We start from the raw sequence: 15,679 nt of genomic DNA, 5'->3' as shown, positions 1-15,679 counted from the left end.
TCCTTTTGCAAAGTTCAATTTCCTTTTCTTAATTGCTGTCATTGTTTCCAGCAAAATGACACTGGTGTCAGAGCGTGTGTAGGAATAGGTATTATTTGAATCGCATGTCACAGGCCTCCCGAACAGACATAAACCGATTCTTTTAACTCAGGTGAATCATAAAGGCAGTTTACACTATTGTAGCTTTTTCTATCCCATCGGCTCTATAGCTCAGTTGGTTAGAGCGTCTGCCTAGTAAGCAGAAGGTCGAGGGTTCGACTCCCCCTGGAGCCTTCTTTTTCACATCGGCTACCACTTGTGTTCATCACTTCCTTTTGCAAAGTTCAATTTCCTTTTCACACTTAACATTGCTGTCATTGTTTGACACTGGGGTCAGAGCGTGTGTAGGAATAGGTATTATTTGAATCGCATGTCACAGGCCTCCAAAACAGACATAAACGATTACATTTTCATGCTCGTTTTAAAGCCAGGTGAAACATAAATGGAGTATAGTCTATTGTAGATTCGTTTGTCCCATCGGCTCTATAGCTCAGTTGGTTAGAGCGTCGGCCTAGTAAGCAGAAGGTCGAGGGTTCGACTCCCCCTGGAGCCTTCTTTTTCACATCGGCTACCACTTGTGTTCATCACTTCCTTTTGCAAAGTTCAATTTCCTTTTCACAATTGCTGTCATTGTTTCCAGCAAAATGACACTGGTGTCAGAGCGTGTGTAGGAATAGGTATTATTTGAATTGCATGTCACAGGCCTCCCGAACACACATAAACCGATTCTTTTAACTCAGGTGAATCATAAAGGGAGTTTACACTATTGTAGCTTTGTCTATCCCATCGGCTCTTTAGCTCAGTTGGTTAGAGCGTCTGCCTAGTAAGCAGAAGTTCGAGGGTTCGACTCCCCCTGGAGCCTTCTTTTTCACATCGGCTACCACTTGTGTTCATCACATCCTTTTGCAAAGTTCAATTTCCTTTTCACAATTGCTGTCATTGTTTCCAGCAAAATGACACTGGTGTCAGAACGTGTGTAGGAATAGGTATTATTTGAATGGCATGTCACAGGTCTCCAAAACAGACATAAACGATTTTTAAAGCCTGGTGAATCATAAATGGAGTATAGTCTATTGTAGATTCGTCTATCCCATCGGCTCTATAGCTCAGTTGGCTAGAGCGTCTGCCTAGTAAGCAGAAGGTCGAGGGTTCCACTCCCCCTGGAGCCTTCTTTTTCACATCGGCTACCGCTTGTGTTCATCACTTCCTTTTGCAAAGTTCAATTTCCTTTTCACAATTGCTGTAATTGCTTCCAGCAAAATGACACTGGTGTCAGAGCGTGTGTAGGAATAGGTATTATTTGAATGGCATGTCACAGGCCTCCCGAACAGACATAAACCGATTCTTTTAACTCAGGTGAATCATAAAGGCAGTTTACACTATTGTAGCTTTGTCTATCCCATCGGTTCTATAGCTCAGTTGGTTAGAGCGTCTGCCTAGTAAGCAGAAGGTCGAGGGTTCGACTCCCCCTGGAGCCTTCTTTTTCACATCGGCTACCACTTGTGTTCATCACTTCCTTTTGCAAAGTTCAATTTCCTTTTCACACTTAACATTGCTGTCATTGTTTGACACTGGGGTCAGAGCGTGTGTAGGAATAGGTATTATTTGAATCGCATGTCACAGGTCTCCAAAACAGACATAAACGATTTTTAAAGCCTGGTGAATCATAAATGGAGTATAGTCTATTGTAGATTCGTCTATCCCATCGGCTCTATAGCTCAGTTGCCTAGAGCGTCTGCCTAGTAAGCAGAAGGTCGAGGGTTCGACTCCCCCTGGAGCCTTCTTTTTCACATCGGCTACCACTTGTGTTCATCACTTCCTTTTGCAAAGTTCAATTTCCTTTTCACAATTGCTGTAATTGCTTCCAGCAAAATGACACTGGTGTGAGAGCGTGTGTAGGAATAGGTATTATTTGAATGGCATGTCACAGGCCTCCCGAACAGACATAAACCGATTCTTTTAACTCAGGTGAATCATAAAGGCAGTTTACACTATTGTAGCTTTGTCTATCCCATCGGCTCTTTAGCTCAGTTGGTTAGAGCGTCTGCCTAGTAAGCAGAAGGTCGAGGGTTCGACTCCCCCTGGAGCCTTCTTTTTCACATCGGCTACCACTTGTGTTCATCACATCCTTTTGCAAAGTTCAATTTCCTTTTCACAATTGCTGTCATTGTTTCCAGCAAAATGACACTGGTGTCAGAACGTGTGTAGGAATAGGTATTATTTGAATGGCATGTCACAGGTCTCCAAAACAGACATAAACGATTTTTAAAGCCTGGTGAATCATAAATGGAGTATAGTCTATTGTAGATTCGTCTATCACATCGGCTCTATAGCTCAGTTGGCTAGAGCGTCTGCCTAGTAAGCAGAAGGTCGAGGGTTCCACTCCCCCTGGAGCCTTCTTTTTCACATCGGCTACCACTTGTGTTCATCACTTCCTTTTGCAAAGTTCAATTTCCTTTTCACAATTGCTGTAATTGTTCCAGCAAAATGACACTGGTGTCAGAGCGTGTGTAGGAATAGGTATTATTTGAATGGCATGTCACAGGCCTCCCGAACAGACATAAACCGATTCTTTTAACTCAGGTGAATCATAAAGGCAGTTTACACTATTGTAGCTTTGTCTATCCCATCGGTTCTATAGCTCAGTTGGTTAGAGCGTCTGCCTAGTAAGCAGAAGGTCGAGGGTTCCACTCCCCCTGGAGCCTTCTTTTTCACATCGGCTACCACTTGTGTTCATCACTTCCTTTTGCAAAGTTCAATTTCCTTTTCACACTTAACATTGCTGTCATTGTTTGACACTGGGGTCAGAGCGTGTGTAGGAATAGGTATTATTTGAATCGCATGTCACAGGTCTCCAAAACAGACATAAACGATTTTTAAAGCCAGGTGAATCATAAATGGAGTATAGTCTATTGTAGATTCGTCTATCCCATCGGCTCTATAGCTCAGTTGCCTAGAGCGTCTGCCTAGTAAGCAGAAGGTCGAGGGTTCGACTCCCCCTGGAGCCTTCTTTTTCACATCGGCTACCACTTGTGTTCATCACTTCCTTTTGCAAAGTTCAATTTCCTTTTCACAATTGCTGTAATTGCTTCCAGCAAAATGACACTGGTGTCAGAGCGTGTGTAGGAATAGGTATTATTTGAATGGCATGTCACAGGCCTCCCGAACAGACATAAACCGATTCTTTTAACTCAGGTGAATCATAAAGGCAGTTTACACTATTGTAGCTTTGTCTATCCCATCGGTTCTATAGCTCAGTTGATTAGAGCGTCTGCCTAGTAAGCAGAAGGTCGAGGGTTCCACTCCCCCTGGAGCCTTCTTTTTCACATCGGCTACCACTTGTGTTCATCACTTCCTTTTGCAAAGTTCAATTTCCTTTTCACACTTAACATTGCTGTCATTGTTTGACACTGGTGTCAGAGCGTGTGTAGGAATGGGTATTATTTGAATCGCATGTCACAGGCCTCCAAAACAGACATAAACGATTACATTTTCATGCTCGTTTTAAAGCCAGGTGAAACATAAATGGAGTAGTCTATTGTAGATTCGTTTGTCCCATCGGCTCTATAGCTCAGTTGGTTAGAGCGTCTGCCTAGTAAGCAGAAGGTCGAGGGTTCCACTCCCCCTGGAGCCTTCTTTTTCACATCGGCTACCACTTGTGTTCATCACTTCCTTTTGCAAAGTTCAATTTCCTTTTCACAATTGCTGTCATTGTTTCCAGCAAAATGACACTGGTGTGAGAGCGTGTGTAGGATTAGGTATTATTTGAATGGCATGTCACAGGCCTCCCGAACAGACATAAACCGATTCTTTTAACTCAGGTGAATCATAAAGGGAGTTTACACTATTGTAGCTTTGTCTATCCCATCGGCTCTATAGCTCAGTTGGTTAGAGCGTCTGCCTAGTAAGCAGAAGGTCGAGGGTTCGACTCCCCCTGGAGCCTTCTTTTTCACATCGGATACCACTTGTGTTCATCACATCCTTTTGCAAAGTTCAATTTCCTTTTCACAATTGCTGTCATTGTTTCCAGCAAAATGACACTGGTGTCAGAACGTGTGTAGGAATAGGTATTATTTGAATGGCATGTCACAGGTCTCCCGAACAGACATAAACGATTTTAAAGCCTGGTGAATCATAAATGGAGTATAGTCTATTGTAGATTCGTCTATCCCATCGGCTCTATAGCTCAGTTGGTTAGAGCGTCTGCCTAGTAAGCAGAAGGTCGAGGGTTCGACTCCCCTGGAGCCTTCTTTTTTCACATCGGCTACCACTTGTGTTCATCACTTCCTTTTGCAAAGTTCAATTTCCTTTTCACACTTAACATTGCTGTCATTGTTTGACACTGGTGTCAGAGCGTGTGTAGGAATGGGTATTATTTGAATCGCATGTCACAGGCCTCCAAAACAGACATAAACGATTACATTTTCATGCTCGTTTTAAAGCCAGGTGAAACATAAATGGAGTATAGTCTATTGTAGATTCGTCTGTCCCATCGGCTCTATAGCTCAGTTGGTTAGAGCGTCTGCCTAGTAAGCAGAAGGTCGAGGGTTCGACTCCCCCTGGAGCCTTCTTTTTCACATCGGCTACCACTTGTGTTCATCACTTCCTTTTGCAAAGTTCAATTTCCTTTTCACATTTAACATTGCTGTCATTGTTTGACACTGGTGTCAGAGCGTGTGTAGGAATGGGTATTATTTGAATCGCATGTCACAGGCCTCCAAAACAGACATAAACGATTACATTTTCATGCTCGTTTTAAAGCCAGGTGAAACATAAATGGAGTATAGTCTATTGTAGATTCGTCTGTCCCATCGGCTCTATAGCTCAGTTGGTTAGAGCGTCTGCCTAGTAAGCAGAAGGTCGAGGGTTCGACTCCCCCTGGAGCCTTCTTTTTCACATCGGCTACCACTTGTGTTCATCACTTCCTTTTGCAAAGTTCAATTTCCTTTTCACATTTAACATTGCTGTCATTGTTTGACACTGGTGTCAGAGCGTGTGTAGGAATGGGTATTATTTGAATCGCATGTCACAGGCCTCCAAAACAGACATAAACGATTACATTTTCATGCTCGTTTTAAAGCCAGGTGAAACATAAATGGAGTATAGTCTATTGTAGATTCGTTTGTCCCATCGGCTCTATAGCTCAGTTGGTTAGAGCGTCGGCCTAGTAAGCAGAAGGTCGAGGGTTCGACTCCCCCTGGAGCCTTCTTTTTCACATCGGTTACCACTTGTGTTCATCACTTCCTTTTGCAAAGTTCAATTTCCTTTTCACATTTAACATTGCTGTCATTGTTTCCAGCAAAATGACACTGGTGTCAGAGCGTGTGTAGGAATAGGTATTATTTGTATCCATGTCACAGGCCTCCAAAACAGACATAAACGATTACATTTTCATGCTCGTTTTAAAGCCAGGTGAAACATAAATGGAGTATGGTCTATTGTAGATTCGTCTGTCCCATCGGCTCTATAGCTCAGTTGGTTAGAGCGTCTGCCTAGTAAGCAGAAGGTCGAGGGTTCGACTCCCCCTGGAGCCTTCTTTTTCACATCGGTTACCACTTGTGTTCATCACTTCCTTTTGCAAAGTTCAATTTCCTTTTCTTAATTGCTGTCATTGTTTCCAGCAAAATGACACTGGTGTCAGAGCGTGTGTAGGAATAGGTATTATTTGAATCGCATGTCACAGGCCTCCCGAACAGACATAAACCGATTCTTTTAACTCAGGTGAATCATAAAGGCAGTTTACACTATTGTAGCGTTTTCTATCCCATCGGCTCTATAGCTCAGTTGGTTAGAGCGTCTGCCTAGTAAGCAGAAGGTCGAGGGTTCGACTCCCCCTGGAGCCTTCTTTTTCACATCGGCTACCACTTGTGTTCATCACTTCCTTTTGCAAAGTTCAATTTCCTTTTCACAATTGCTGTCATTGTTTCCAGCAAAATGACACTGGTGTGAGAGCGTGTGTAGGATTAGGTATTATTTGAATGGCATGTCACAGGCCTCCCGAACAGACATAAACCGATTCTTTTAACTCAGGTGAATCATAAAGGGAGTTTACACTATTGTAGCTTTGTCTATCCCATCGGCTCTATAGCTCAGTTGGTTAGAGCGTCTGCCTAGTAAGCAGAAGGTCGAGGGTTCGACTCCCCCTGGAGCCTTCTTTTTCACATCGGATACCACTTGTGTTCATCACATCCTTTTGCAAAGTTCAATTTCCTTTTCACAATTGCTGTCATTGTTTCCAGCAAAATGACACTGGTGTCAGAACGTGTGTAGGAATAGGTATTATTTGAATGGCATGTCACAGGTCTCCCGAACAGACATAAACGATTTTTAAAGCCTGGTGAATCATAAATGGAGTATAGTCTATTGTAGATTCGTCTATCCCATCGGCTCTATAGCTCAGTTGGTTAGAGCGTCTGCCTAGTAAGCAGAAGGTCGAGGGTTCGACTCCCCCTGGAGCCTTCTTTTTCACATCGGCTACCACTTGTGTTCATCACTTCCTTTTGCAAAGTTCAATTTCCTTTTCACACTTAACATTGCTGTCATTGTTTGACACTGGTGTCAGAGCGTGTGTAGGAATGGGTATTATTTGAATCGCATGTCACAGGCCTCCAAAACAGACATAAACGATTACATTTTCATGCTCGTTTTAAAGCCAGGTGAAACATAAATGGAGTATAGTCTATTGTAGATTCGTCTGTCCCATCGGCTCTATAGCTCAGTTGGTTAGAGCGTCTGCCTAGTAAGCAGAAGGTCGAGGGTTCGACTCCCCCTGGAGCCTTCTTTTTCACATCGGCTACCACTTGTGTTCATCACTTCCTTTTGCAAAGTTCAATTTCCTTTTCACATTTAACATTGCTGTCATTGTTTTGACACTGGTGTCAGAGCGTGTGTAGGAATGGGTATTATTTGAATCGCATGTCACAGGCCTCCAAAACAGACATAAACGATTACATTTTCATGCTCGTTTTAAAGCCAGGTGAAACATAAATGGAGTATAGTCTATTGTAGATTCGTCTGTCCCATCGGCTCTATAGCTCAGTTGGTTAGAGCGTCTGCCTAGTAAGCAGAAGGTCGAGGGTTCGACTCCCCCTGGAGCCTTCTTTTTCACATCGGCTACCACTTGTGTTCATCACTTCCTTTTGCAAAGTTCAATTTCCTTTTCACATTTAACATTGCTGTCATTGTTTGACACTGGTGTCAGAGCGTGTGTAGGAATGGGTATTATTTGAATCGCATGTCACAGGCCTCCAAAACAGACATAAACGATTACATTTTCATGCTCGTTTTAAAGCCAGGTGAAACATAAATGGAGTATAGTCTATTGTAGATTCGTTTGTCCCATCGGCTCTATAGCTCAGTTGGTTAGAGCGTCTGCCTAGTAAGCAGAAGGTCGAGGGTTCGACTCCCCCTGGAGCCTTCTTTTTCACATCGGTTACCACTTGTGTTCATCACTTCCTTTTGCAAAGTTCAATTTCCTTTTCACATTTAACATTGCTGTCATTGTTTCCAGCAAAATGACACTGGTGTCAGAGCGTGTGTAGGAATAGGTATTATTTGTATCCATGTCACAGGCCTCCAAAACAGACATAAACGATTACATTTTCATGCTCGTTTTAAAGCCAGGTGAAACATAAATGGAGTATGGTCTATTGTAGATTCGTCTGTCCCATCGGCTCTATAGCTCAGTTGGTTAGAGCGTCTGCCTAGTAAGCAGAAGGTCGAGGGTTCGACTCCCCTGGAGCCTTCTTTTCACATCGGTTACCACTTGTGTTCATCACTTCCTTTTGCAAAGTTCAATTTCCTTTTCTTAATTGCTGTCATTGTTTCCAGCAAAATGACACTGGTGTCAGAGCGTGTGTAGGAATAGGTATTATTTGAATCGCATGTCACAGGCCTCCCGAACAGACATAAACCGATTCTTTTAACTCAGGTGAATCATAAAGGCAGTTTACACTATTGTAGCTTTTTCTATCCCATCGGCTCTATAGCTCAGTTGGTTAGAGCGTCTGCCTAGTAAGCAGAAGGTCGAGGGTTCCACTCCCCCTGGAGCCTTCTTTTTCACATCGGCTACCACTTGTGTTCATCACTTCCTTTTGCAAAGTTCAATTTCCTTTTCACATTTAACATTTTCTATCATTCTTTCCAGCTTTTTGACAGTGCTTTGCCTAATCTCGTCTTAGCAATTTGTTGGAACAGTCGCTATATAAATATTAACTTTATCATAAATAATTTGGCACAAACCTGTTGGCCGAAAACTATTAATGCACGCCATTTAGAAAGTGGTTAATGCAAGTTGTCTTATGTGTGTAATTACATAGTGTTTTCTGAGTGAAGCAACTATTCTAGTGCGTTCTTTTACCGTTTGAACATTGTTTTCTTCTTGCTACTTTACCGAGTGAATATCGGGTACGTCAGCATCCTTTTGTGTGTATGCGTGCGTGTTCCCCGGTAATAAAATTAGAAGGGTCGGTCGAGCAATGAGAAAGACAAAATAACATGAGTAGAAGTGAGCACAGCTCACATATCCCCGCTTCCCACTTTGGGACATGGAAATGACTGATATTGATATATATAATGTGACAAGGATCAGCAGCTCACAAGACTTTCTCCTTGACTATACTAAACTTTATATACATGTTAGATAATAGTTTTGCCATGTACTGATTACAGTAATAATTTATGGAAATATTATTTTTTTGTGTTTTCCGTGGAAACCTGACATATAATTGAACTTGACTGATGAAGATTGTTATTTTTTAGCACATGGCATATCTGTGGGTCATGATTAACTTGTGTATTAAGTTTAGTGAACCTACCATGTATAGTTTGGATGATATGCTGTGGCCAGGTAACCATCAAACACATTTTGCACCAAGTCGTGTTTCCATGGAAACAGCAAAAAAACTAAATTCTGAAAAAACTTTAAAATAGCAAAAGGCACATCAATGGGTAATGATGAACATGTGTGTGAAGTTTGGTGAACCTAGCATGTAAACTTTAAGAGATATGCTACGGACAAAGTTTCCTGACGGACAGAATGAACGCTATATACCCCCATTACTTCCTAGCGGGGTTATAAAAATGCTGCCCTTATAATTATTAGCACACATTCAGTTATATTTGTTACTTATTATCAGCCTCATTTCATGGTTCTATATACAGAGAATACCAAACGATGTCCCGTGTAATACCATATTTATGAAACGAGTGAATGATTTGGTATCTAACTGGCGAAAGCGAGTTAGATACCAATACCATTCACGAGTTTCATAAATATGGTATTGCACGGGACATAGTTTAGTATTTTATTTATTACTCACCCAACATTAGCAAAATAATATCGAGCAAAGTACCATTTTCCTAAGAATTCAACGAGTGTGATGACTCACCTTTCCGCGAGTCAAGCAAAGTCTAATACTATTGGGACAGAGGTATTAGCATTGTGACGTCATAACTGTAAACCACTTTCGCGTCATACGTACAACATCATGCGATGTTATTACACAATGTCATTTATTGCAAAAATAAAGCCAGGTGACAATGTGTAATAACATGGTAAAATTATTAAACAGTGACATCTTCAACGGGTGAGTAATTAAAGTGGATAGATCTATAGTACCCATGTTTCAAACTGAACATAATCAGGCATTGAGTCAAACTGAGGTCCAAAGATATTCAAGACGAAGTATTCTTATCCAGTTAGCTTATTTAAAAGCTTTGCTAGTGCAATTATAATCATCCAAAACCTCACACAATCCTTATGTTTTGTCTGTTCGATGTTTAATGACGCACTCAACAGTATGACATGGGTCTGTCAATAATCAACTCTTGTCTACACAATGCAAGGATGCCTGTCACTGGATTGTGTGGTGGAGACTTGATTGTATTATAGGTGCATGCATGTGAGACATGTATGTGCTATGTGTATGCATGTGTGTGAGAGCAAGTTTTAAAGTGTTAGTTCACGAGATACCTCAAATACCCAGTATACATTGCTTCCTTGATATAGCCCCCTTAGGTCGCATGCCGGGCAAGGTAATAACTATTTTTTAACGTCTTCGGGTAGGACCAACAATCTTCCTCTTGGCGGCAGGTGCTCTGTCAACTGGACCACTGAGGCGATCAACTTTGAAAGGGTGAATCAAGCTTCCTTAACAACAAAGTAATATGTCCTTCTAGTCATGCCATTGCTTCAGGTTTGGTGCTAGAAACTGGTGTTAGGTTGAGATAGGCATGCTTTCCACAGATGATGATATTAGATTGGAAATGAATGACCGCCTTACTAGAACAACAAAACATGATTCAGTAAACAGTAACAACAGGGATGTTTATTGATGTATTTACAACAATGTTCTTTCAAAGCAGTACAAATGTTAATAAGGATGGTGACCTGATATTTACAGTAATTTCCAATAATTCTATGTATCAATTTCAAATGTTTAGCCAGATATACCATTCTTGAATTAGCACTATGTATCTTTTAAGGACAATGAACGAAACTCTATTAAAAGATGACAAATGAATCTATTTGAAATACTACATCTTGCTTATGTAATTATTTATATTTGAGTGAGTTTTTAGTTTTACGCCACTTTTAGCAATATTCCAGCAATATCATGGTGGGGGGACACCAGAAATGGGCTTCATACTTTGTGCCCATGCGGGGACTTTACATTTGAGACACTGGTGTAATAACACTGAGAGATGTAAATAATTCTTAAATAATTATCCTTTTTAGCATGTACAGTAAGGGCAAAGTACCTGCATGTTCAGTTTCAAAACATTCCACACACAGTTATGGACGCAGGCACCACATATCATGATTTGTCATTACTGCGTAGCAACTAAGAATGTACATGAGTTGCTCTGCAACTAAAAACCAACTTTTTCACCAGGTTGTCAAACATCAAGAAATATCTTTCATTTATAGTCCAGAATTATGAATCCATTTAGCACACACATATTCCAATTTCCTATTTCTTCATCTTTTCTGGTCTGAAAACATAAAAAAAAATGATTAGTTAACAAAATTTGAGCAAATACTGTTTCAATTAGATATTCATTTGCAACAGAAGAATCTACTGCATTAAATCTCTTGTACTTGTTAATTCTTATCTTCTGGCTATCATACTATGGTTAGCATACCAGGGACATGGGTATTAACAAGGAGGATTCAGGAAAGAAGACACGAATAGTTACAGATATAATATTGCATATATGTCAGAAACCTTCAGATGATTATCTTTCAGTACTTGATGGGATAGAAAGGCATTTTATAGAACATCCCTTTCAAAAGTATGGTCATTTTAAGGCAACACATTTAATTACCTTCCTCTAAGAATGAACTTAAGAGAGCAGACAGCTCAGGCGAACATGAAACAACAGAGGTAGCATCAGTGGCTGACACACCCTCCCCTGTTTGTGATGAGGCTGCTGATTCGCTGCCCTCACTATAACCTGGCTGTATCCTCGTCTCACATTGGCTACTGCCACCCATTGAGGTTGCAGAGCTTGCTTCGGATTGACAAACAAGGATTCGGGATTGACCTGGTCGTTGGGCAGGAATTGGGGATAAGTATGAATTCAAATCAGGAGAATCATTCAATTCAAGTCCAGAAACAGTGCTAGGGCTAGTGACAGCTAATGCTATGTACACAAACATATTGAACAACTGGAGCATGAACTTCCGTCCCACTGAAACACAAGAAGCAGGGGTATGAGGTCACACAGAGCAAGCAAGGGTGGAAGGGCTCAAGCAGCATCCAAAGGAGGTAGGTAGAAGTATGCTCCCTGACATGGGGTTGCCATACCCGTGATTACAGGTGAAGATAATGTACAGTAAGAATGGTACTACCACTACACAAGCTCAGTTACTACAATGTTAGTCAATAATGGCAGCCACATACAAACAGGTAGAAAAGAATGCAGAATTAACAGTCTTAAATGCATTGTCATATGTCTATAAAATTACTGTTTGACCCTTATCAAACATTCAGTTAGAAGGTAAGAGGACTAGCATGTCAAAGTAAAAGATTTACCATCACCACTTAACAAATATGAGAGTGAGTGAGTGAGTGAGTGAGTGAGATGTCCCCAACCTCTCTATTGCATGGTTAGTTTGTGAGTTGCTTGCTGTTTTGAAAAGTGCTTAGGGTTGTATTTTTGCATCTTTAGTCTCAGAGGTACGACTGCATAGTGTTACCGGTATCGCAAGACGGCTTTCAATCGATACATATTGCAATGTTTTTTTCTCAGAAACAGTATATTGGGTAATAAAAATATATGAAGTTTTGTGATCATCTCTATGGGTTAAGTTAAAATCTTTCATTCACACTGAAGTTTTCCATAGTGATTACTGACAAAACAGCATACTTTCCATACCAAAGATTTTATAAAAAAGAAGAGAATACAATCCCTCAAAATCAAATCGAAATTCAAGATTTCAGTTATCACAACCATAACATTTATTTTTAGGGCTTTAGTATGGAGAAAATAGGCTATGTGTGTACAATCAATGTCATTTACTGTCAAAATCTGAAGCTCCCACTATATCGCAATACTTATCGGAATATGGGTACTAGTATCTCAACATACTGTAAAACAATTTATTTTCCTATACACAGCCCTACTCAGAGGAAAGGTATACTTGCCTTGACTACAGGTATGATGTTAAAAAAGGCATATCATTCAAGGGTGAGAAACATGACTGATCAGCCCAGAGCTTCTAAACCTTTTAAATCTCAGATTATTTTCAACAAAACTTATGAACAGAGATATAAAACAAAAACATGGAATTCCATTTTGAGACTGAAATACTACCAGAACAAGGGTCAGGACTGTATAAAACCTTTGCTCAGCTGATGTTAATGACAAAATTCTGTTGTCCATGCCACATTTTTCAGCCTAGGCAACACAAACAGACTACACATTTCCTTCAGGAAGTGGGCACTGCAGTTCAATGCTTCTCCACTGTGTCCATAATTACAAGGGCACAGGAATATACATGGCTCCTTAGACTTGCATGGAAATGATTCATAAAGCTCTTTTAGTGTCTGATGCAAAGATATTAACATGATATCCACATTTATCTCTTCACCCACTCACTAATGTATGTTAGTATAAAGCTCAGCACTACACCCACAAAATCCAGCCCCCAAGTGGAACGTAAGTTAGAGCCATGCAATGGTGCAAGTTCAAAGAGTGCAATGCAAGTTTAAAGAGTGCAATGCAAGTTGAAGGACTGAAATGCAAGTTCAAGGTGAGCAATGCATGTTCAAGTTAGGCAGCTACTGAGTCAAAGGTGCTATGTCAGTGAACATCTGTTTCTGGAGTTGAAACGCATGATTCTTCCTTCGAACACAGCTAATGGTAATTAAACACACATATCAGTATGTAAATCAGTAAGTGAATGTCCTTGTGGAAATAATGGTTCCTGGTCAACCTTACGAAAGTGACCAATATATGTCTTATGCATCTTGATAAACTTATAAAAGCATTTCTGTCAAGATTTAGAGACTCCTCTGAAGTAACATGGTTAGATCACACATGTTATTGCACACAAACAGGTCATAATATCTTCAATCTAAACTTACCTCCTGTGGCATCACCATGAGAAAATATAACTGGGGTATCCATTTCATGTGAAATCTGCTCGGACAACTCAGAATCTCGGGCCAAGCTCACACCCTAAAATAACCAAACAACAAACTTTTCAGTTGTTCACAACACCAACACCCAATTCAATTGAAATACATTCAGTACAACCATGCATTGACTTTTTCTGCATAAAATCATTATATAATGTAACGAGAGGTATCTGCGAATTTATCATGAATCCATTAATAATCTAAACAATGAAGCTATTCATATTAAGGCGATGTGTAAAATGGCTGGTTGATTTATTGCTTAACGGCGCACTCAGCAACATTCCAGCTATATGACGGCAGTCTGTAAATAATCAATTTTGGACCAGACAATCCACTGATCAGCAGCATGAGCATCGATCCATGCAATTGGGACACAATGACGTGTCAACCAGCCTGACCACCCGATCCCGCCTAGAATGACAAGCGTGGATTGCTGAAGACCAATTCTAATCTGGATCTTCGCGGGTGAGATGATGTTTATTATGGATGATGGATGACAGATGTATGACAAACAGGCGATGACATAAGAGACATTGACTTCTTGGGAAAGTGCTAAACATAAGAATGGGTAACAAAAACAAGCATGTCTTACCTCCATAAAAGATTTAGCAAACTCCTCCGCAGCAGCTACTGAGCTGAAAGATGCCTTGAAGTTCCTCTTGACTGGCTCATCTGTTGAGAAGTCTTGGGCACTCCACATACATGCTCTCTTCGGCATCTCTCTGGATGTATGAACAATCACGGAGGGATGACATCAAGTTTGGAATATCAGCAACATGACACGACAGACAAGGGCCAATAGTATAGGTATGTATGTACACACTGCAAAGACTTTGGTAACTTGACTGCCATAGTCTTATGTTAACTAAAGAACTTGCCATTATCTTCTCAGACAGGAATTTCACAAATACTATATAGAAACTCAAGTTCCCAAAAATGCGAATCACATAAGCCTGTGATACAGTGGTGAATAGCAACTGATGTTCGTTAATGAAAACATGCAAAATAAACCAACTAAACACACAAATGATGTCAATAAGACATTGTTAGATTGCGGTATTTGGTAGCATCACTTAAAGAGTCATGGGAAATGACGTTTCAGTATCGAGCATGGCCTCCAGAAGCACCTCTTAAGTCTCACCGGAACACACAACTGACAAGAATGAGTCTCTGAGCATCAAACACTTGACTTATGTCATATTTCATATAATTTCAAACATTAGTAAGTCACATTTTTTGGGCCTTTTACATTTTCCCTCCAAATCCTTGTTAAAGTGCAGGGATTGGGACAGAGAACTTTGACAATGGGCCATTTTCAGGATTATTAGCCACTTTCTGAATTTAGAATGGGCCACTGCCCTTGTATCAATAGTAAACTTCAAACTTTTAATGGGCCATTTAATATTCTAATGTGACAAAATGGCCCATGGCCCCTGCCTTTCCCAATCCCTGCAAGTGGATACAGAGTCCTTCCATGAGAAAACAGCAAGAGAGGTGGTTCAATCACTGGCCTCTTGATGCCCCAAAACAACAACAGTTGGCTGAGTGTCAGTATTCAATTCAAGTTGGGTATCCATATCAAACTGCAGCATGCCATCTCTGCACATCAAACTTAAGTCCAGACAAGGGCAAGCACACATCCACACACACAAAACAGTTTTCCTAACAAGCAATATCTTTAAGGTGAAGTAATCTCAACTGACTTACAGTCTTATTGAGTGTTCCCGGCAAATGATATGGTTGCAGATTTTTAATTTGTCATCTGTGTCCATGTCAATTTGGTTTCCATTCAGATCTTCATTGTACAGGATCTTCAGGTTGCCCATTCCAAGTTTCTAGAAAGAAGATAATTCTCAATAAAGCTCCAAGTACAAGGTGGTATAATAATAATAATAATAATAATAAAAATAATAATAATTCATTTGTAAAGCGCCTAATATCCACCTTTCAGATGCTCAGTGGCGTTAATCAACAGACGTATACATCAATGTATC

General features: G+C 40.5%; 1 protein-coding gene across 1 annotated transcript in view; it reads right to left on the bottom strand.

The window, feature by feature from the left end:
- Positions 1-10,340: 10,340 nt before the first annotated feature.
- The window catches only part of LOC124277977 (RANBP2-like and GRIP domain-containing protein 8), a 56,021-nt gene continuing 50,682 nt past the window's right edge, over positions 10,341-15,679 (bottom strand). The window contains 5 exon segments of the mRNA XM_046713708.1: positions 10,341-11,034; positions 11,368-11,586; positions 13,632-13,725; positions 14,278-14,407; positions 15,393-15,520. Of these exon segments, the coding sequence (XP_046569664.1) occupies positions 11,021-11,034; positions 11,368-11,586; positions 13,632-13,725; positions 14,278-14,407; positions 15,393-15,520 (585 nt within the window). The 3' untranslated portion in view covers positions 10,341-11,020.

The sequence above is a fragment of the Haliotis rubra genome, unplaced genomic scaffold (assembly GCF_003918875.1).
Source record: "Haliotis rubra isolate DU_JTF1 unplaced genomic scaffold, ASM391887v1 Scf106, whole genome shotgun sequence".
NCBI classification, from domain to species: domain Eukaryota; kingdom Metazoa; phylum Mollusca; class Gastropoda; order Lepetellida; family Haliotidae; genus Haliotis; species Haliotis rubra.
The sequence above is the reverse complement of the archived record's forward strand: the minus strand, read 5'-3'. Positions and strand labels throughout refer to the sequence as shown.